Source organism: Mustela nivalis, assembly GCF_964662115.1.
Source record: "Mustela nivalis genome assembly, chromosome: X".
NCBI classification, from domain to species: domain Eukaryota; kingdom Metazoa; phylum Chordata; class Mammalia; order Carnivora; family Mustelidae; genus Mustela; species Mustela nivalis.
This window is the reverse complement of record NC_139040.1, coordinates 62,464,804-62,486,974: the sequence shown is the minus strand read 5'-3', so window position 1 is coordinate 62,486,974 and position 22,171 is coordinate 62,464,804. Positions and strand designations below refer to the sequence as shown.

Genomic DNA, 22,171 nt, shown 5'->3' with positions numbered 1-22,171 from the left:
CTCATGAACCATTACATTTTATGGGAGGGAATCTCTCAGGGGTTTGGCAGGGTTTCTCCACATATTGTCTCATAACCCACTCTTAGGATAGGGTATTGAGAACTGTCCAAGGCAATAGGCTGTGACAGGAGGCAAAGGGGTTGTTGGGAGAATAGTTGTACACTTGCTGCTGCTAAGCTTACTCCCACCCCATTCTGGGCCAATAGAATTTTATTTGATCCCTTGGATAACCACACATTAGGTCCCACTTTATCCAAGATGCCAACTGCACTGCTGCACGTGAATGATGTACACGACACTGTGCATTTTAACTTTTTTTTTTCATAACATAAATATTCTGGTTTTGTAATTTTGCATATCTTAATTTTAAGACCCTTGTTACTGCATTGTGTTCTTAGGTACATGGGCAATCTCAAGGATGAATTGACAGCAATTCTAAGTCTGGACAGCAGGAATACTTTTTTTTTTATCACCAGAAAAACAAATTATTTGAGTGCATAGACTATTGATTTACCTTATTTTTGCTAATTTGAGCTAGCTTTTCTGTGTAGTATCTCCTCTACTTTCAATGTTCCTTGGGAGATTGGGTTTTAACTCAGTTGCCCCATGACTTGATATCCTTCTACTGCATGATTGGAAATCTTTCTGGACATGAAAAATGGTGTAGGAAGGTTAGGAGAGGCTGCACCAGGTGAAAGGTGCAGAAGGGAAGTCAAGATTAGGTAAGGGTTGTCTATAGGTGTAAAAAGGATTCTTGTTCTGGACCTCTAATCCCAGGGCATGAGACTCACTTTACATACTAGAGCCATCCTTCACTTGATTGGGCTAGGCCTACCATGCGCAACAGAGTGTGTGAGGTGTGTGTGTGTGTGTGTGTGTGTGTGTAAAAAGAATGAGTTGGTAAGAACAGGTTTAAGAACAATACCTCTGAACCTATCTTGAGCTGCCCAGGGGTGGGTGCAAGAAGCAAAGACTAAATTTCTTTTTTTTTTTTTTTTTTTAAGATTTTATTTATTTGACAAAGAGAGACACAGTAAGAGAGGGAATACAAGCAGGGAGAGGGAGAGGAAGGAGAAGGCCTCCCACTGAGCAGGGGGCCCAATACAGGACTCAATCCCAGGACCCTGAGATCATGACCTGAGGTGAAGGCAGATGCTTAACGACTGAGCTACTCAGGTGCCCCAAAGACTAAATTTCTTAACCTTTATAAATTCTGGGCTTTTCTTCTTGGCTTCCAAGGAGAACATAAACCATGACTTCTTCGTGCTGACCAGAGCCTGTGCCCTGCCCTGTTGCTGCAGTGATTAGTGTCATGGTAGCTAAAGGAGAAAAGAAGGTTTTGTTTACATGCTATGAGATCACCATAAACATACCTCATTGTGTTGAAACAGGGCAAATGCAATTAGAGTGCATTGGGTGATGTGTGTCTGATCCTGGGTTCTTGTCTTCTCCAGTCATTGCCCCTGTCTAGTTGTATTTGTCTGGATTCATAGGAGTTCACAAATAACTGACTGGGTGATTGCTATGTGGCCTGGTTTGTGCAAATATAATGTGTTAGTTTTCTCCATGTTCTTTTAGTATTATTAACAAACTTATTTTTACACTGAGAAAAATAGCCAAAGCATCTTTAATGAAATGTTCTGCACAAGGGAAAGAATATGGAACATAGCTTGGTGGCCCCTCTTCAAGTGTGGATGTCTTGAACCATCCTTTCTATTGTGTTCCTGTTCCCCTATTTCCTATTTTGGGCCAGATATGACCCCTATCCTATCCCCTCTCCCAGTAAAAGCTCCCACACATACATATTTAATTTGTGGGATTTTTCCATGACTCTTTAATGATTTCTGCAAAAATCCCGAAGAAGCTAAAAACTCTCCACCTCCTTGTTCTCAATCTCCTTTCCAAGATCATTCCTTGATGTGATTCTTACTAATACACTTTTATTTTGATGGATCAAACCTAATTTAATCTCTACTCTTGTTGTAGAGAGAAGCAAAAGCAATGAGTGGAGTTTTCCATGTAGAAACTAGGGCCAAGAGATCAAGAAAGGGAAGATGAATGTTTATTCAAGTCATTCAAGAATTTTTTGGTGGGTGCAAGAAACATGTCAAAGTGGGCACAAGACTATGTAATAGGAGACAGACAAATATAACCCTTTCTTTAGTGCTAGAAGCAAAAGTTTTGTGTGAAATCTTGAAATTCATTGGGAAATGGAGAGCGTATGAAAGTTTGTCCCATCTGTTCTTTCCCTCATCCTTTCTTCTCATTTCTGAACTGCAGGAGACTGAGTGAGCCTCCTTGGGCTTTAGTGACTCCATTACTGAGGAATGTTTGTTTGAAGGTGGATTTTGTTGTGCTGGGTACTTCCTTTCTCACTTGCTATTTTTTTAAATTGACATATAATGTATTATTTACTTCAGGGGTACAGGTCTGTGAATCATCAGTCTTACACAATTCCTAGCACTCACCATTCTTGCTATTGTTTTTTTTTTCCTTTTAAATTTTTTATAAACATATATTTTTATCCCCAGGGGTACAGGTCTGTGAATCACCAGGTTTACACACTTCACAGCACTCACCATAGCACATACCCTCTCCAATGTCCATAAACCAACCCCCCCACCCAACCCCCTCCCCCCCATCAACCCTCAGTTTGTTTTGTGAGATTAAGAATCACTTATGGTTTGTCTCCCTCCTGATCCTATCTTGTTTCATTTATTCTTCTACTCCCTTAAGCCCCCATGTTTCATCTCCACTTCCTCATATCAGGGAGATCATATGATAGTTGTCTTTCTCCAATTGACTTATTTCGCTAAGCATGGGACCCTCTAGTTCTATCCACGTCATCACAAATGGCAAGATTTCATTTCTTTTGATGGCTGAATAGTATTCCATTGTGTATATATACCACATCTACTTTATCCATTCATCTGTTGATGGACATCTAGGTTCTTTCCATAGTTTGGTTATTGTAGACATTGCTGCTATAAACATTCAGGTGCACGTGCCCCTTCGGATCACTACGTTTGTATCTTTAGGGTACATACCAAGTAGTACAGTTGCTGGGTCATAGGGTAGTTCTATTTTCAACATTTTGAGGAACCTCCATGCTGTTTACCAGAGTGGTTGCACCAGCTTGCATGTAGTTGCACTACACCAACAGTGTAGGAGGGTTCCCCTTTCTCCGCATCCTCACCAGCATCTGTCATTTTCTGACTTCTTAATTTTAGCCATTCTCACTGGTGTGAGGTGATATCTCACTGTGGCTTTGATCTGTATTTCCCTGATGCCAAGTGATGTGGAGCACTTTTTCATGTGTCTGTTGGCCATCTGGATATCTTCTTGGCAGAAATGTCTGTTCATGTCTTCCTCCCATTTCTTGGTTGGATTATTTGTTCTCTGGGTGTTGAGTTTGCTAAGTTCTTTATAGATTTTGGACACTAGCCCTTTATCTGATATGTCATTTGCAAATATCTTCTCCCATTCTGTCAGTTGTCTTTTGGTTTTGTTAACTGTTTCCTTTGCTGTACAAAAGCTTTTGATCTTGATGAAATCCCAATAGTTCATTTTTGCGCTTGCTTCCCTTGCCTTTGGCGATGATCCTAAGAAGATGTTGCTGCGGCTGAGGTCGAAGAGGTTGCTGCCTGTGTTCTCCTCAAGGATTTGGGTGGATTCCTTTCTCACATTGAGGTCCTTCATCCATTTTGAGTCTATTTTCTTTTGTGGTGTAAGGAAATGGTCCAAATTTATTTTTCTGCATGTGGCTGTCCAATTTTCCCAACACCATTTGTTGAAGAGGCTGTCTTTTTTCCATTGGACATTCTTTTCTACTTTGTCAAAGATTAGTTGACCATAGAGTTGAGGGTCTATTTCTGGGCTCTCTATTCTGTTCCATTGATCTATGTGTCTGTTTTTGTGCCAGTACCATGCTGTCTTGATGATGACAACTTTGTAATAGAGATTGTACAGGAATTCAGTAAAGTGTCAGGATATAAAATCAATGCACAGAAATCAGTTGCATTTCTCTACACCAACAGCAAGACAGAAGAAAGAGAAATTAAGGAGTCAATCTCATTTACAATTGCACCCCAAACTATAAGATACCTAGGAATAAACCTAACCAAAGAGGCTAAGAATCTATACTCAGAAAACTATAAAGTACTCATGAAAGAAATTGAGGAAGACACAAAGAAATGGAAAAATGTTCCATGCTCCCGGATCGGAAGAACAAATATTGTGAAAATGTCTATGGTACCTAAAGCTATCTACACATTTAATGCAATTCCTGTCAAAATAACATCCATTTTTTTTTCAAAGAAATGGAACAAATAATCCTAAAAGTTATATGGAACCAGAAAAGACCTCGAATAGTCAAAGGGATATTGAAAAAGAAAGCCAACGTTTGTGGCATCACAATTCCGGACTTCAAGCTATTGTTGTTTTGTTTTTGTTTTTGTTTTTTTAACACACATGCTGACTCTTTTTCCTCTTCTCTTTACTCAGGGAAAATACAGAGAATAGATAAAAACTTATTGGTAAAAAAAATTTAAAAGAATTGGAACATATTCACATTTTCCATTGAATATTGTTAATTTTTTAAAAGATTTTATTTATTTGACAGACAGAGATCACAGGTATGCATAGAGGCAGGCAGAGAGAGAGAGGGGTAAGCCCACTCCCTGCTGAGCATAGAGCCTGATGCAGGGCTCGATCCCAGGACCCTGGGATCATGACCCGACCCCAAGGCAGAGACTTTAACCCACTGAGCCACCCAGGCACCCCGAATATTGTTAATACTTAAGTGTGATTTTGCTTAGTCCCTAATTGGTCTGTCTCCCATTACTTCAGACACATGTCCAATTTTACAACAGAAGTCAATGTTACATCTATAGAAATTGAAAAATGAAAATTCCCTTTAGTATTTACCTTTCGGGGAATGTCTTTAATAATATTGGAGTTTGGCTGCCCTTTCTTCTAATAGAGGAGCTTCCCTGGCAATACAGCTGGTTCATTTGTTGCTTATTATGTGGTGATTGTGGTATAACTGACAGGAAAAAGCAATGTGAAAGGTAAAGAAAAACTGAGATCAGGTATAGAGTTTCAGACATTCTGTTCTGAATTTACAGCAGTGGTTGTAAAATTTCATACTTTCTTTTTCTTATGCAAATTTTAGGTTGTTAGATGTTCTGTGCACATATTACTATTTTGTGTTTCTGTGCCATATCCCATTTTCATCTGTATCAGAATACATAATGGTTCTCCCATTTGAGTCAAGTCAGGCACATTTGACTATTGCTAGCATTTGTTCCCCACCCTACCCCCACCAGCATGGCTGGAGTATGTCACACATTCTCCAAACTAAAATTTTTCACCAAACTTTCTCACATATTTGGATTATTTTGAAGCAGAATAATAACTAAAGTGAGGACCTTGTTAGTCATATTAAATGATAATGGCAGTTGTTTCCTATACACACTATGACTTACTAAGAAGCCAGTACAGTTTGACATTTTAACTTTCAATTGTTTTTACATAGAAATCATAATCCCACCCCCTTCTCCCAAACCCCCTCCCCCCAGCAACCCTCAGTTTGTTTTGTGAGATTAAGAGTCACTTATGTATTTTCTCCCTCCCAATCCCATATAAATAAATTCAAAGTGGAAAATATGACAGTCTTATGAGTTTCAATTTTTAATTTAAAATTTTTTGGCGAGACATGAAGATTAATTTGTTCTGACTTGTTTTATGCAGCTTCAGTTAAATAGATGAAGAAATAAGCTCAGACCAATTTAGTAAGTTCTTATTTAAGTGATATACCTCAGGAAAGAAGCAGCATTTTATTTTATTTTTTTTTAAAGATTTTATTTATTTATTTATTTGACAGAGAGAAATCACAATTAGACGGAGAGGCAGGCAGAGAGAGAGAGAGAGGGAAGCAGGCTCCCTGCCGAGCAGAGAGCCCGATGCGGGACTCGATCCCAGGACCCTGAGATCATGACCTGAGCCGAAGGCAGCGGCTTAACCACTGAGCCACCCAGGCGCCCAGAAGCAGCATTTTAAATAATATAATATTCTGATAGAGTGCTGGTGTGTATATATATATATATATATATATACACACACACGCAAAAGTTGTTATTTCTATATTTAAATAATTTGATTACACTAATACCAAAAATCTACTTAATATAATAATTATATCAAACCTAATTAAATTTTGCTTGATTGACAATATAGAGTACTGGAAGATAATAAATACTTACTAGATGTCTGTGAAATTGAAATTAATTTAAATGGGCACTTTATTTTTCATTATTAAAGATGTGTTTATTACTAATAGTCAAATGCTTCTTATGATGTTTATTCATTAATGGCATTTTCTTTTGTATAAATGATCTTTTGCACATCCATTTTTTGAGGTAGGTCTGAATGTTTGTCTTAACAATGTTATGTACTCTATATAATTTAAATATTAAAAACTAGCCATATTTATTAAAATTATAATTATACTTATTAATAATTATTAAATCAATAATAACTAATGTTTATTTATTTAAATTTAGCCACTATCTGTCACCATACAATGCTATTACATTATCATTGGCTATATTCTCTGTGCTGTACATTTTATTCAAATTCATGACTTATTCATTCTATAACTGGAGCCTGAAACAGGTATTTTAGTACTGTGGAGTTCCTTGGGGTCGTTATTACAAACATAACTTATTTTAATACTTTTTATTTGAACAACATTTTTAACTTTCATGACTTTTTTTTTAGCATGAGCTTTTTCATTTTTTTTCTACCTTAATCAGGTAGGCAAAGTAAGTATTATTATTCTCATTTCATAAGTCAAATGGGTCATACAGCCAGTAAGCAATGAACTCTGGAGTTTAATCTTAATATCCTCATCCCTAATTTTCTGACCCTTATGTTACTCTTGTCATTTAATATTTGATATCTAATAACATGCTAGATATCAAAGTTAATTACAGTAGGAATTTTAAAGTCATCTATCCCTATAAAATCTTTTAAAATTATACGTCTGGAAATATACAGGTACTTTAAAGATATACTTTTAAAGATATACATACTTTGAGAAATATATAAAAACATACTTTGAGAAATATACAGATATTTAAAGGACATAAAGCCCTCCATGGAATGACCATGACTACTCCAGGTGTACTTTGGTAGCATGAAATATGAAATATTTTTAAAGAAAACAAACCAGGAAGGGAAGTTACCAAAATATATGGAGATTAATTTTCCTATTAAAGCTTAAACTTAGAAAAGTTAGCTAAAGAGGGAACTGTTTTCTTTGTACCTGTGCCAATATTGCAGAATATATAATTTCAGAAAATCCTCTCCAGTTAGTATCTTTAAAATGTGAAACAAAGAAAGTCCAAAGAGAAAAGCAGTTTCTTATAATTCATGAGCTTCTTATAATTCACTCATTATTAGATTTTAAATTTTTTAATGGTTTGGACATTCTGTGTATATGTATGCATACTCCAATATCTTGCTCATACTAGGAACTCAAAATAAATATTTGAGGAAAATTGGATTTAATTTACTTTTAATTCTTTGCTTTTGATGATTTGAGCTTATGTTCATAAAAATCTAAGAAGATAAAATATAATGGGGATACTTTGTCACTTTCTCTGTTATTTTCTATGTTGCTATCAAATTTCTGCACAGCAAAGGAAACACTCAAGAAAACAAAGAAGCAACCCATGGAATGGGAGAAGATATTTGCAAATGACAGTACAGACAAAAGGTTGATATCCAGGATCTATAATGAACTCCTCAAACTCAACACACACAAAACAGGCAATCATATCAAAAAATGGGCAGAAGATATGAACAGACACTTCTCCAATGAAAACATACAAATGGTTATCAGACACATGAAAAAATGTTCATCATCACTAGCCATCAGGGAGATTCAAATTAAAACCACATTGAGATATCACCTTACACCAGTTAGAATGGCCAAAATTAACAAGACAGGAAACAACATGTGTTGGAGGGGATGTGGAGAAAGGGGAACCCTCTTCCACTGTTGGTGGGAATGCAAGTTGGTGCAACCTCTTTGGAGAACAGTGTGAAGATTCCTCAAGAAATTAAAAATAGAACTTCCCTATGACCCTGCCATTGCACTAATGGGTATTTACCCCAAAGATACAGATGTAGTGAAAAGAAGGGCTATCTGTACCCCAATGTTTATAGCAGCAATGACCACGGTCACCAATCTGTGGAAAGAACCAAGATGCCCTTCAATGGACGAATGGATAAGGAAAATGTGGTCCACATACACTATGAAGTATTATGCCTCCATCAGAAATACCCAACTTTTGTAGCAACATGGATGGGACTGGAAGAGATTATGCTGAGTGAAATAAGTCAAGCAGAGAGAGTCAATTATCATATGGTTTCACTTATTTGTGGAGCATAACAAATAGCATGGAGGACATAGGGAGTTAGAGAGGAGAAGGGAGTTCAGGGAAATTGGAGGTGAATCATGAGAGACTATGGACTCTGAAAAACAATCTGAGGGGTTTGAAGTGGTGGGGGTGGGTGGGAGGTTGGGGTACCAGTTGGTGGGTACTATAGAGGGCACGGATTGCATGGAGCACTGGGTGTGGTGCAAAAATAATGGATACTGTTATGCTGAAAATAAAAAAAAAATTCTAAAATGTAAATGAATCATGTTTCTTTCCTACTTAAAAAATAATTTGTGAGATAAGGGGTATGTTAACTTTATGTTATAAACTTCTTATATATATATGAATTTGTTACAATGGGTGTACATTACTTTGCAGCAAAAAAGGGGAAAAAGCACACCCAAATCTAATACAGGAGAAAAACAAAGATTCCAGTGCAATCTGCCCATAGGATCAATTTTAAATGCTTTATCCATGTAGATAGGTCTTTAACCTGGAACTTGCAATTTCTTTGTTAAGTTTCATCTCCCCAACGACACCTACCAGTTACCCTACATACATGTACAGACATCACTACTCTCCAGTGAAATAGACCTATCTTTTCTAATCACATCATTATTTTTCCCTCCTCCTTGCTTTTTTATGTACACTTTATTCAATCTAGAAAGCCATGCCCTCTCTTTTGTTTCCAGTGATATACCTTGAAGACCCAGCTCAAAACACACTTTTTTAGTCCATAGCAAAATTAGTGCTTTCCTCTGTACACCAGGACTGCTGGTTGCACAACTTCCCCTGTTAACTGTGGTCAGAGCAAGGACCATGAATCATACATTAGACATCTTTGTACCTCTCTTCCTCTTCCTACATGCTTTGTCTGACACATTGAAGACATTCAGCAAAGCCTGTTCAATGAGTAAATAAATAAATAAATGCACTAAAAAATGAATATATTTTTCTAAAGTAATATAACTCATGTCTGGTGAATAAATATTGTTAAAGTGGTAATAAAGAGTAAAGTTTATTCAGCCTGAGAAGCAGTGTGGTGTATTGGCTTGAATTCCAGCTCTGAAATGAGACAGATCAGGGTTCGTTTTTAGCATCTACAAATTCCTAGCAGTGTGACCTTTGACAAGTGACCTCACCTCAGTGGGTTTCACTTCTTTGATTTATATAAAGGGACTAATAATAATACCTAATAATATAATACTAATACTAATACTAATAATAATACCTAATAATACCTAATCACTTAGTCCGATGTCTGGCAAAACCCAAGTGTAGTTATTACTGTTAATTTTATCATATTTCAGATATATATGAATATATATATATATATATAGCACTAATTTATAGATATATAAATTTTCACACAGCTAGCATAGATGATAAAATGAGTGTGTGTATGTATATATATATATATACATATACATGAGATAAAATAGAAAGTTTAGGGATTAATGTGGTGGAAAAGGGGTTGAGAGTAAGACCATGGGAACTCGGGAAACAGAACTATTACCCAAATAGTCACTGCAGATTTTATTCTGGGTCCTTTCTTCCCTTTTCAAAGTTATCTCATTTAGCTTTCTGCCACCACAATCTCGTTTGACCCTTACCACTGCTTTAGGGAAATTGGCATACTGTAGGAAAAAGGGCAAATGTGAAAACCAAACAGGTCTCCAATACTTACTAATGTGACTTTGGGCTAGTGAACTGGCCTCCATGGGACTCTATTTGTTCATTGATGAAACAGGAGCAAACATACCTACTACACTGGATTATTCTGAGACATAAGTTAATGTGTATAACATCCCGATATTATAAATGGAACATATTAGGTGCTCAATGATGGTAGGTACCTCACCTATCTCTTTCTAAGGTTATGTTCATATATTTGATTATTTCTCTAAGTAATAGGTAGAAACTCCTTCAAGTGGCTTCAGAAGAAGACTCCAAAAGGAGTGTTGAAATGACAGAGGAAAAGCATTAGAATCTTTTGATAATTTTTTACATCTTACCTGGAGATCCCACTCCTCCTTCTCCTCACCCTGTATTTTGTGGGAATGTATATGTGTGTGTGATTTAAGTCAGAACACTACCCCCTCTCAGGTCCATAAGGACATAATTATTTTCACTGACTTGGCTCTCTCTGTGTGTCATGCATGCAGCATGACTTGAAGGGCAACCTATATATGTGGAAGAGTTATAGTTGGCTACTAATGATCTGCATGTGTTGAAAGCTGATTCTTGCTATCCCATCCTTAAGGACCAGCAAGAGCAAATTAACAGGCATGAGCCCTAAGACAAATGTCCCGGGTGCAGGGAATAAACCCTTGTCACTTTACTGGGAAAGTTGGTTCACTGAGGGGTGCCATTACCTTTTTCAATGCTTTTGTTTATTTAACTTACAAAGGCCAAGATGTTTGCTTTTAAAGTTGTTCAATATCTCTCTTTGCTGCTCCCTTTATTTTTGTAGGAATTCATCCTCCTCTCATCCCTGCCCTCACCTGAACCCCTTTCAACCTTCCCTCCCAATCTTCCCCAAACTCTTTTCACAACCTTCCCTCTACCCTACACCCCCTACTCCCTCATACCTTACCCAATTTCCCTCTACCACAACCATTCCCCTACTCTCTGTCTCCCCTAACCCCATCACCCACTGACCTGACTGCCCCTGGAATAATCAGGATCTCACCCAAACTTTAAGTCCTTGCCAAATCTCCTCTTTCCCAATTTATTTGCCCCTTTCCTCTTCCCTCAGCTAAGTCATAAAATAATTCAAACACCAGAAGAAATTGCCAATATTTATTGATTTTTAAAAATTATCACTTGCAAATTTGTTTTGTTTATTGAGAAAATGTTGCAATTGTGGTAAAATTTTGACCAAAAAGTCAAGTAAATCTAACAACTCCATTTTTTTCTTTTTAAAAAGATTTTATTTGTTTGAGAGAGAGAGAGGGAGAGAAAGAGAGAGAGCATAATCAGGGGGAGGGGCAAAGGGAGAGAGAAAAGCTTGCTTCCTAATGAGCAGGGTGCCTGAGGCAGAGATCAACCCCAGGGCTCTGAGATCATGACGTGAGCCTAAGGCAGATGCTTAACCAACTGAGACACCCAGGCGTCCCTCAACTACACTTTTTCAATGTTAGTTCCTAATACCTATGCTCATGGATATTGTTGAATAAATTGCAATTAAAACAACCCCACATTAATGCCGGGTTCAAGGTGGGGTATGCAGAGTTGGTGAAAAAAAGCAACTCAAAGATACCAGGTTAATCACCTGATCTGAGATCATTGCATGATCTGAGAGGCAGGGTCATTGTGCAAATACACTTATTTCCTTGCCAAAGATTCAGTGGAAATTTTTAAAAAATATATTTTATTAATTAATTAACTAATTAATTATTTTCTTTTTTTGGTCAATTAATCTTCGACAAAACAGGAAAAAATATTCAGTGGAATAAAGACAGTCTCTTCAATAAATGGTGCTGGGAAAACGGGGCAGATTTATGTAGAAGAATGAAACTGGACCATTCTCTTACACCGTACACAAAGATAAACTCAAAATGGATAAAAGCCCTCAACATGAGACAGGAATCCATCAGAATCCTAGAGGAGAATATAGGCAGTAATCTCTTCGATATCAGCCACAGCAACTTCTTTCAAGATATGTCTCCAAAGGCAAAGGAAACAAAAGCGAAAATAAACTTTTGGGACTTCATTAAAATCAAAAGCTTCTGCACAGCAAAGGAAACAGTCAAAAAAACAAAGAGGCAACCCACAGAATGGAAGAAGATATTTGCAAATGACAGTACAGACAAAAGGTTGATATCCAGGATCTATAATGAACTCCTCAATCTCAACACACATGAAACAGGCAAACATCAAAAAATGGGCAGAAGATATGAACAGACACTTCTCCAAGAAGACATACAGATGGCTATCAGACACATGAAAAAATGTTCATCATCACTAGTCCCCAGGGAGATTCAAATTAAAACCATATTGAGATATTACCTTACACCAGTTAGAATGGCCAAAATTAACAAAACAGGAAAAAACATGTGTTGGAGAGGATGTGGAGAAAGGGGAAACCCTCTTCCACTGTTGGTGGGAATGCAGGTTGGTGCAGCCTCTTTGGAGAACAGTGTGGAGATTCCTCAAGAAACTAAAAATAGAACTTCCCTAGGACCCTGCCATTGCACTCCTGGGTATTTACCCCAAAGATACAGATGTCGTGAAAAGAAGGGCCATCTGTACCCCAATGTTTATAGCAGCAATGGCCATGGTCGCCAAACTAATTATTTTCATTTGAGAGAGAGTGAGCGAGCACAAGGAAGGGAGAGGAGCAGAGGGAGAAAGGACCTTAAGCAGACTCTTGCTGAGACCACAGACCAACATGAGTTCTATCTCAGGACTCTGAGATCACGACTTGAGCCAAACCAACAGCTGGAATCTCAACTGACTGTACCACCCTGGTGCCCCATCAGTGGAAGATTCTGAGAGGAGCAAATACTGATGAGAACTGAGGAACAGAGAAAAGATTATTAAGGACACAAGATCTATTCACCAATTATTTCATCACAACATCTTCCATTCCACTTGTGCCTGAAGCAACTGTAGTGACAATAATGGGATGGAAAGGACACAGTGCAGGTGCTCCACTCAATGTTTAGATCATGTGTTTCAAGCCAGTGAATTCCAAGAAACAAAGGGTACCATGGTGCATGAATAATATCAAACTGGAGCTATTCAATGTGGTTTCTAATGTTAACTTCCACAGACTGTGTTTCCTTGGTTATGGGTCCATCAATTGGTGGTTGACCATCTACCATTTCAAGCATCAGAGGGAAGATATTATTGTGGATGGACAATTCTCTCAAAGAACCTCAGAATGGTCAGTTCTATTCCTTTAGGAACCTGGATCCACCATTGCTTGCTCAAAGAACTATAGTCTTCCTAGTCGGAATTCAACAGTAAGCCATAGGGTATGAGACATGGATACTGAAAGTGAGGGTGACCCATATTTGTAAATCGGCCTATGTGGGTTCTCCCTTACTGTAGGGTCTTGATGTTTCCCACCTACTATGCACGATGAGGCTTGACAGAAAAATCTCTGTCAAAATGACCAGGATGACCTTAGTAGAGGCACAAGAGGCCTTCACAGAAGTGGGCATGTTCAGCTTCAGTGAGATGTGGGTTATTGCTTGCAGCCTGCACAGGCTGGTTTTCGGCTAGTGAATACTCAGGTCCAGTTATCTCCTTATAGGGACTTGCTCCTTGTGGATTTAGATCAGGCTTGCCACTTAGCTTCTCTTCTAGGCACTGAATGATCAGATCGGATAGGTTGGTGGCTGCTGGGCTGGTGTAAGACAGATCATCTGGGACAGAACTGGCAAGGCCTTCCTGAAATTGGATGCAGAGAATGCTTTCATTCCAGTTTAGTTCTTGAGCAGAGATGGAAGTGGGTCACACACTGGTGGACAGGACCCTCCCCTTGGCAAAGCGGACAAATGCAGTAACTAGCATCTTCCATGTTTTCTGGACTGTCAAAAGTATCCTGGAACACTTCTATGAAACTTTCATATTGCTCCAGCAGGGCACACTGTAGATATATATTAAGGGCTTAAAAACACATTCCTGCCTCACCTGAGAATCAATTGCCAACAAAGCTCACCACACTTGCTTTAGTAGGATACAGGTGCCCTCTGACTCTCATGTAACTATTTAATTGAACCAGGAACTCAGCAAGTTTCTGGTAATCTCCACTGAAGGCTAAACAGTATTCTAGGAAGACAGCTTCACCCTCTAACCCACTGGGAGATTGTGGGAACTCTGAAGCTGCTGATGTCAAAGCAACTATTAGGCCCTCCAGGGAGGGCTCTAGGAAGTCCTGGGCATCTAAAGGATCCAGAGGCTGGTGGGGCATTCTAGTTTCCAGAGACTCCTGAAGAGTTGGAAGTTAAGGTGTTCTAGGTTTGTTGGGGTCTCCTGGCATTTTGTTGCATCCTGTGTCTCCTGGGCACTTGGAAGATCCTGGTGCTCTGAATTCTGGGGCTTCTTGGGCACCAGGGCATCTTGAGTATCTGGGGGCTCCTGGGCATCCTATGAAAAGTGGGGGCTTCTGGAGTTCCTTGACTTCTGGAACATTTTAGGATTTCCAGGCTGCTGAGAGCTCCAAACCAGTGAAGGTGCCTGTGGCTCATGGATTGCTGGAAGCTTCAGGGCCTATGGGGTTCTAAGGGCTTCTGGGTCTCTTGGACCATTGGCACTTCCTGGTGCTCCTGGGCTGCTGGGGGCTTCCAGTCTGGAAGTCCCTGGGGTTCTGGGGATCCTCAACTTCTGTGAGTTCTTGGTACTTCCAGGCTTGAGGGAGATCTAGGTTTTCTAGAGGTTTCTGGGGTTCCTGGGACTCTGAGATATTCTGGAGTGGTCAGGTCTCCTTGACTGTTTGGGGCATCTGGAGCTCTAAGATCTGGGCCTGTGGGGCAACATTTTCTTTCATCAGCCACTTCACTTGGGCCTACAAAATTTTATTCTCCAATTTCAGAGCAATATAGGAGGCTGCTAAGTTCTCTACCATCCTTTGAGGAAATGAGCTTGGTTTGGCAGTTTGCTACCAAGAGAGATTGGGTGGTTTTACTAAAAACTCCATTTAGAAAAAGATCCTTTCTAAAAGATGTCAGGCTCTGCAAATTTCCCAGGAGGTAGGGATTTGGGTCCCACCAAAGTTGATTACCAGGTCATTGGGAACCTCTGGAGTTCAGCAAGGGGAATATGAGATACACTGTCAAGAGAGTGGGATCTGAGGATCATAAACTGTGGAAAGTACTAATTTAAAATAAATTAGAACAAAACCTGCCTAACAATATTGGGTTTCTTTTACTATAGTTTCATATTCATGAGTTGAATCATATATGCTGGTTTCTGACCCCATGACATTTTAAGAACAATATCTGATCCAGACTGTATATGTCATTTGCTTTCTTCTTTTGAAACTTAACATTAGAAACAATTTCTCTGTATTCTTTTCTATTTTACTTAGTATTTAATTTCTTATGTCTGCTTAATATCCCAATGTAACATTTGGATTTTAACAGCTGCTTTCAATGACTAAATCAAATGTTTGAGCAATGTGGAGATTTTAGTCTCTGTGGTGGGTCAACCCAATTTTGGTGTGGCTGAGGTAGAAACTCTTTCTGACACCTCAGAAATCATACCACAAAAGTAAACACATAAGATCACCCTCAGGAGAAAATAAACAAAAGTTGACTATATATATATATACATATATATATATATATACTCAGCAGACACATGCACATTATTTATAAAGTGTCTCAAAATAGTTAAGAAAATAATCTTTATAAATGTACATTATCATTCAGAGACTTAGTCCAGGAGCTCAGCTGTCTTTGTACCCATCATTGAGGAGGAAAATGTGTAAATGGCTATGGAGTCCTGCCTTTTCTGCACACACTGAACTCAAATAAACACACCCACTCCCAGGACACATTCCAACTTTCCACTGTAATGTCGCTATTTAGAGTGTGGAAGAGGTGTTTGTTTGTTTGCTTGTTTTTTTTTTTTCTTTTTTACAGTACCTCAGTTTAGAGCTGCAGGGAAAGTAAGTGAGATGTTGAAGTGATGTGAGGCAGCCTGATGTACTCAGTCCTTGGTTAATTTAATAAATATTTGGCTAGGAAATTAGGAGTAATACCACTGCCCTTGTAAAAAGTTGCAAACATTTCTCAAAGACCACAGAGGTTTGGGACTTTTTTAAAAATGTCTGTCTTATGTAACTTCCCCTTTTTTCATCCACACTAGGCCATTTGTTTAATTCTCACTCAGATAACAGCCTGCAGTACCTCAGCCTCTTCCACATCCTACCTATTCAGTCCCTAGGGTCCCTTCCTACAATGTTTTGTTTGGAATATTTACCATGAATAGATCTAGGCAAGGTGTAATAGGTAAGATTGTGGATCTGGCCAACTTTGTTGAAGGGTACCTGTAATAGTCCTACAGGGACCTGGCTTGTTCTAAATGTTTTTGCCCAGAGTTCTCATTCTTCCCCGAATCACTCAGGTGCACTAGGCAAACCCCAGGTACTCCACCAAGGGCTGGCTTCTTGAGAAATGCCCTTGCTCAAGATCTAACCTCTTCTCATCACAAATTACAATCACATCCTGAACCTGGGCCCCGTGATCGTATTAAGTAGGGCTAAGGGAAAGGTATTTCTGTCTCTTTATTAAAGTGGGGCTGGGGATTGTCTTTGGCAACTTCAAATCACACATCTAGTCAGTTGTGTTCCCAAGTCTCCTTTAAAAATGGTCAATTCCACATTAGTCAGCATAATGGATAAACTCTGGTGATGGAATATGCTCAGACCACAGAAAACTGATGAACAGAACCAGAATCCAGAGGCTTTAATTAAAAATTTCCAGTACTTATAGCATGCATTACACTTCTTTCTCCATTCTTAAATAACGATTTTAAATGTAATGTAATTTATTTTTTTTAAGATTTTTTATTTATTTATTTGACAGAGAGAGATCACAAGTAGGCAGAGAGGCAGGCAGAGAGAGAGAGAGAGAATGAGGAGGAAGCAGGCTCCCTGCTGAGCAGAGAGCCCAATGCGGGACTCGATCCCAGGACCCTGAGATCATGACCTGAGCCGAAGGCAGCGGCTTAACCCACTGAGCCACCCAGGCGCCCAATTTAATTGATTTTTAATGGTTTAGGGGTTATAAGTACACAAACCAGCTCCTTAACAATATTTTAACACCATATTGCCTTTTGAAACCTGCTGAGAGGTATAAAGTAGGCTGTCTCCAAATTAAAAAACTCCAAATTCCTATGCTTTCCAACTGCATGTATTTTCTTTCTCTTTTGTACTTTTTCTAATCTTTTGTTATCAGACTATCTCATAGCCGTTTACACTGTTACCTATATGCCTGTCCATACTAAATATAGATAAATTTGAAAATCCTAAAACTTAGTCTAAAACTCAGTTTATGAAACTGTAAAATTGATTTATTTAGTATATTTAACTTTATAGAGTTGTTGCAAAGATTTAGTGAAATAATGGATTAAAAGGCTTAGCATAGTGTTCAGTAGCTAGTAACATGCAACAAAGGTTAAAAATAATAATAGTCAGTAGCAGCAGTAACCTCATTTTAAGTTATTATTTTTAATCATCTGTGAATTTGAAAGTAGACAGGTAGACTTCCTGAAATTGTTTAGGGGCAGAGCAGGGGCTCTCACATGAAGACATATGCAGTGCATGACTTTTATGGCATCTATTTTTCACCACTCAGAAGCTTTCTCTTTTTTCCCCCTTCCTGGTTGAGTTATGAATGATATAGTTTACCAAATAATGCTTTAGAATCAGAACTGGAGACACTTGAGCAGGAAGATGAGATGATTAAAAAGGGGATTGTGGAGTAACCAAGAAAGGTTTTTAAACAGTTCAAGAACTAAAGCAGTGAACAGTGACCTGCCTACAGACATATTTACCCAATGGATAACAATACAGACCTTTCTCTTCACCCCCACCCTCATGCTAAAGAGCAAAGACCAAATTGAACATCTTTAAGTATGAGTTCCAAACTACCTAAACTTACAGAATTATTCTCTTTTGAGTAGAAAAAAGGAGGTACAATGACTTTTGTCAGAATGACTAAAGTTGTTTTAGTATCTTGAATAAGTCAAAATAAGAATAGGGAAGTAATCACATTGAAAGTCTTGTGTTTCACCCGCACTTTAATCCTTCTTACACTCACAACACTGTGAGATTTATGGAGGCTTTATAGCGCTTATAAACACATTTTAAGCAAATGAGGTTTTGTTAACTGGGCAAATGAATTTTTAGAGAAACATGAGATAAATGTGTTCATTAAACAGATTTATAAAGAGACTGCAGTTATGCTCAGTTACGTTAATAAAATACACATGCTAATTGTTAGATTAGGGAGAAAAGAAAGATTGAATAATTTGAAATTCTACTTTGTACACCACAATTTGGGGGCGGGGGACAAATGTATATTCTAAAATATTTCAGGTCTGTGTCTGGGTCTTCCTTCCCAATGCTGGCTGAACTGCATCTTCAAGCAACTCAAGCTCCTGCCCCTTCTTTTTTCTGTCCTGGAAATAGTCAAAAAGACAGGTTACTTGACAGCTCTCTGGCCCAATGCCCAGCTACCCTTTGGGTACAGTTCCATTCTGGTGTCTATTTTGTTCAACATGATATTCCTATGATTGCATTAGAGCTTGAAGGACTTCTGTAATTTTAACCCATAATGTGCTTAGTACAGACTGAAAGTTTTCATTGTCATCAACACCACATAGCACTAGGACAGCTGGAGTTCCCAATTCCTTTACAATGCTTTCCAAAAATTCTTCTTACTTACATGACTGGGATCCAGAGCACCTGGTAAAGCAGTAGGAACAAGGTCTACCTTAGTATAACTCTGAAGGAGTCAAAATTTGTCACCCTTTTATCTTCCTTTATGACATGTACCATCTTCCCGTTCTATTTCTTGTCCTGTGCATTCTTATGTGGCTTTTCCCTTTGATCCACTGTCACCTTGGGAAATGAATCTCTACTAAGATATTATCTCCTAGGCTTCTAAAAAAACTTTCTTGGGGGAATTTTCATTTTCATAGGATATTCTGAAAGGCTGCAATCCCTTCAAGAACTTTTTGCTTGGAAAGATGTTCTGGGACAGAGATATCATTTTAACATCCTTCAGATTATACCATTCAAGTGGCTCTGTATTTCATTTCCTTATAATACTGGTCTAGTATGCTTTCTAGTCTTAGCAGATTTGCTTAATGATTTCAATGCTCTGGCTTCATTGAACCCTGATGATGTGATAGTTAAGGGCTGAGGGAACCACCATGATGACATAAAAAGGAAATATGGGGGTCTTTGCTATAATTCAAATTGCAGGAATTTTTTTCTTATCTGGCCCTCTCCTCTACCTTCTGGATCCTGAGGTTTGCCAATGTTGGTTCACCCATAAAGCAGACTAAGCCAGAGTTGATGGCATCAGCAAGGCAAAAGAGAGAGGAGGGGGAAGAGGAGCATAGAGGAAAGAAGGTGGGGTTAGGGAGAAGGAAAGATATCAGAAGGTCGAGAAAGAAACTTTAAAACTGAGCATGTGTACATTTTGGTCATTTATTCTTTTAAAATTAATTAATTAATTTGAAAAAGAGTGAGCACACAATTGGGAGGAGGGGGAGAGGGAGAGTAGCAGACTCCCTGCTGAGCGTAGAGCCCAACCTAGGGCTTGATCTCATGACCCCGAGATCATGACCTGAGCCAAAATCAGTTGTCAGCTGCTTATCTGGCTGAGCCACCCAGGAACCCTTTCATTTTGGTTATTTGAAGATAAAGTTTAATTTTATATGTTTATAGCACCAATGTCCACAATAGCCAAAATATGGAAAGAGCCCAGATGTCCATCAATGGGTGAATGGGTATAGAAGATGTGATATATATATATAGTTATATATATAACTATATATATATATAACTCAGCCATCAAAAAGAATAAAATCTTGCCACTTCCAACCATGTGGATGGAATTAAAGGGTATTATGCTAAATGAAATATCAGTAGAGAAAGATAAAAACCATATGATTTCACTCACATGTGGAATTTAAAAAACAAAATAGATGAACATAGAGGAATGGGAGGAAAATAAGGTAAAAACAGAGAGGGAGGCAAACCATAAGAGAGTCTTAACTATAGGACACAAATTGAGGGCAGCTGGAGGGGAGGTTGGTGGGGGAATAGGGTAACTGGGTGATAGGCATTAAAGAGGGCACTTGATGGAATGAGTACAGGGTGTTAAAAGCAACTGATAAATCACTAAATTTTACCTTGGAAACTAATAATATACTATATGTTAATTAAGTTGAATTTAAATTAAAAATAATTTTATGGTTTAACATATTGAAAATCACATGGTAGAAGACTACTTTTTAGTGCATAAGTTTACTTGTAAATGTCTTAATCAGGCAATGGGGATAGTATGGTTTATACTGAGTTATAGATGGCTAAAGGGATGGTGATAGACCCTCAGTCAGACTGGAGAGGAAGATTGGAGTGTATTGATGAGAGATGCAGCAGTGAATGGGGTGTTGAGGAGGGCCAATACCTAGCCCTGCCAATTTTACATTTTTGTTGTGTGGTACAAATGAGATAATAGTTGTGAAAGTTCTTTGAAAAAATATGGGAGAAAATATGGAAATATGGAAAGAAACCAGGCTTTGAAGTAGGGCAAGCTTAAGGCTCAATTCATAGCTCTGTTCTTTACTAGCTGTGTGATCCTGGCCAAATTACTTAAATTCTCTGAGACTTACTTTCCTCATGTGGAAGGCAGAGAATAATAATAAGTCATTATTTAGTTGTGAGGATTAAAAATAATGTTCATACATAACAATAAGGATTTGCTTAGTTGTAGCTGATAATAAAATCATATTGATGGTAAAAAGAATTACCACTAAACTTCACGTACTAGCTTATCTATAGCATTCAAAAAATTCTTCTCAACTTTTTGTCTATAAAACCACCATAATTAGCACAATTGCACCACAAATATTTATTGAGCATCCAGGAGGCTAAAGGCATGTTGCCCTGTGTGTGTGTGTGTGTGTGTGTGTTTGGGGCATATATGTTATAACCTATGTGGAGTTTCTCTTAAAGAATGTACAAGCCAGTAAAGCAGGCAACGTATGTACTTTCACATTAATAATGAAGAAATTTCCCAGTGCTAAATGCCAAATAAGAGATACAGATAAAGTCCTATGAAAGTAGAAAAGAGAGAGAGTTTGTTAATGTGGTAAGGTGGGTGGAGGAGTGAGGGATAGAATCTGAGAAAGTTTAATAAAAGTGGTAACCTTTGAGCTGAGCTTTTGGGTTGGACTTGAAAGGAAGGTAAGATCTTACCATTCCACTATGAGGGTGAACTTAGAATGGTGAGGAAAAGGACATTCCCAACTCAATAGACAGCAAAAACAAAAGCATGAGGTTAGGAATTGCAGCCTATAAATGGGTCAGCAACGGTTCAGTTTGAACAAAGACTAGGGTATATGAAGGAAGTGCATAATTTACAAATTTAAAGATGCATAATGTGATACATAGCTATTCAAAGAGAAAGTTGGGATTTAGCACAGAGATGACAGTAAATAGCAAATATGAACCACATATACATGGTCAGGGAATATGTGATCCTGGCAATTTCAAACTGCCATATATATTTGCTTTTTTAAAAAAAGATTTTATTTATTTATTTGAGAGAGAGAGAAACAAAAGGAGAAAGAGAAAGAGAGCACAGGGGGAGGAACAGAGGGAGAGAGACAAGCAGACTCCACACTGAGCATGGAGCCCAATGTGGGGTTCAATCCCAGGATCCTGAGTAGATGACCTGAGCCAAAATCAAGAATCAGATGTGTAAACTACTGAGCCATCCAGGCATCCCTGCCCTATATATTTTCTTAATATATATATGGCTCCCATTACCTCCTCCTCTCAAAAATATCTGATAGGTCTTGAATATATTCTATCAGCTGATTTTATCTCTTAACATTTTTAAGAACTTTCTAAAGTGTGTTTCATTAACACTGTGTAATCCTGCCTGTGATTTCCTCCATGCTTGGAATAGTTAGATTCCTTTCCTCCTCTAAACTGGATATTAAACAAGCAGGACTATCTCATCTTAACC

The 22,171-nt window shown here is 38.2% G+C and overlaps 1 protein-coding gene and 1 long non-coding RNA gene across 2 annotated transcripts in view; both read right to left on the bottom strand.

The window, feature by feature from the left end:
- The window catches only part of LOC309855593, an 816,759-nt gene that overhangs the window by 190,022 nt on the left and 604,566 nt on the right, over positions 1–22,171 (bottom strand). The gene's annotated exons all lie outside the window — the stretch shown is intronic.
- Positions 13,527–18,963, bottom strand: RTL3 (retrotransposon Gag like 3; the record flags this gene model as incomplete). Its single annotated transcript, XM_082717943.1, is given in 7 exon segments — positions 13,527–13,580; positions 13,584–13,896; positions 13,898–14,067; positions 14,071–14,097; positions 14,101–14,370; positions 14,373–14,546; positions 18,934–18,963. Coding segments are annotated over 7 exon segments (1,038 nt in total).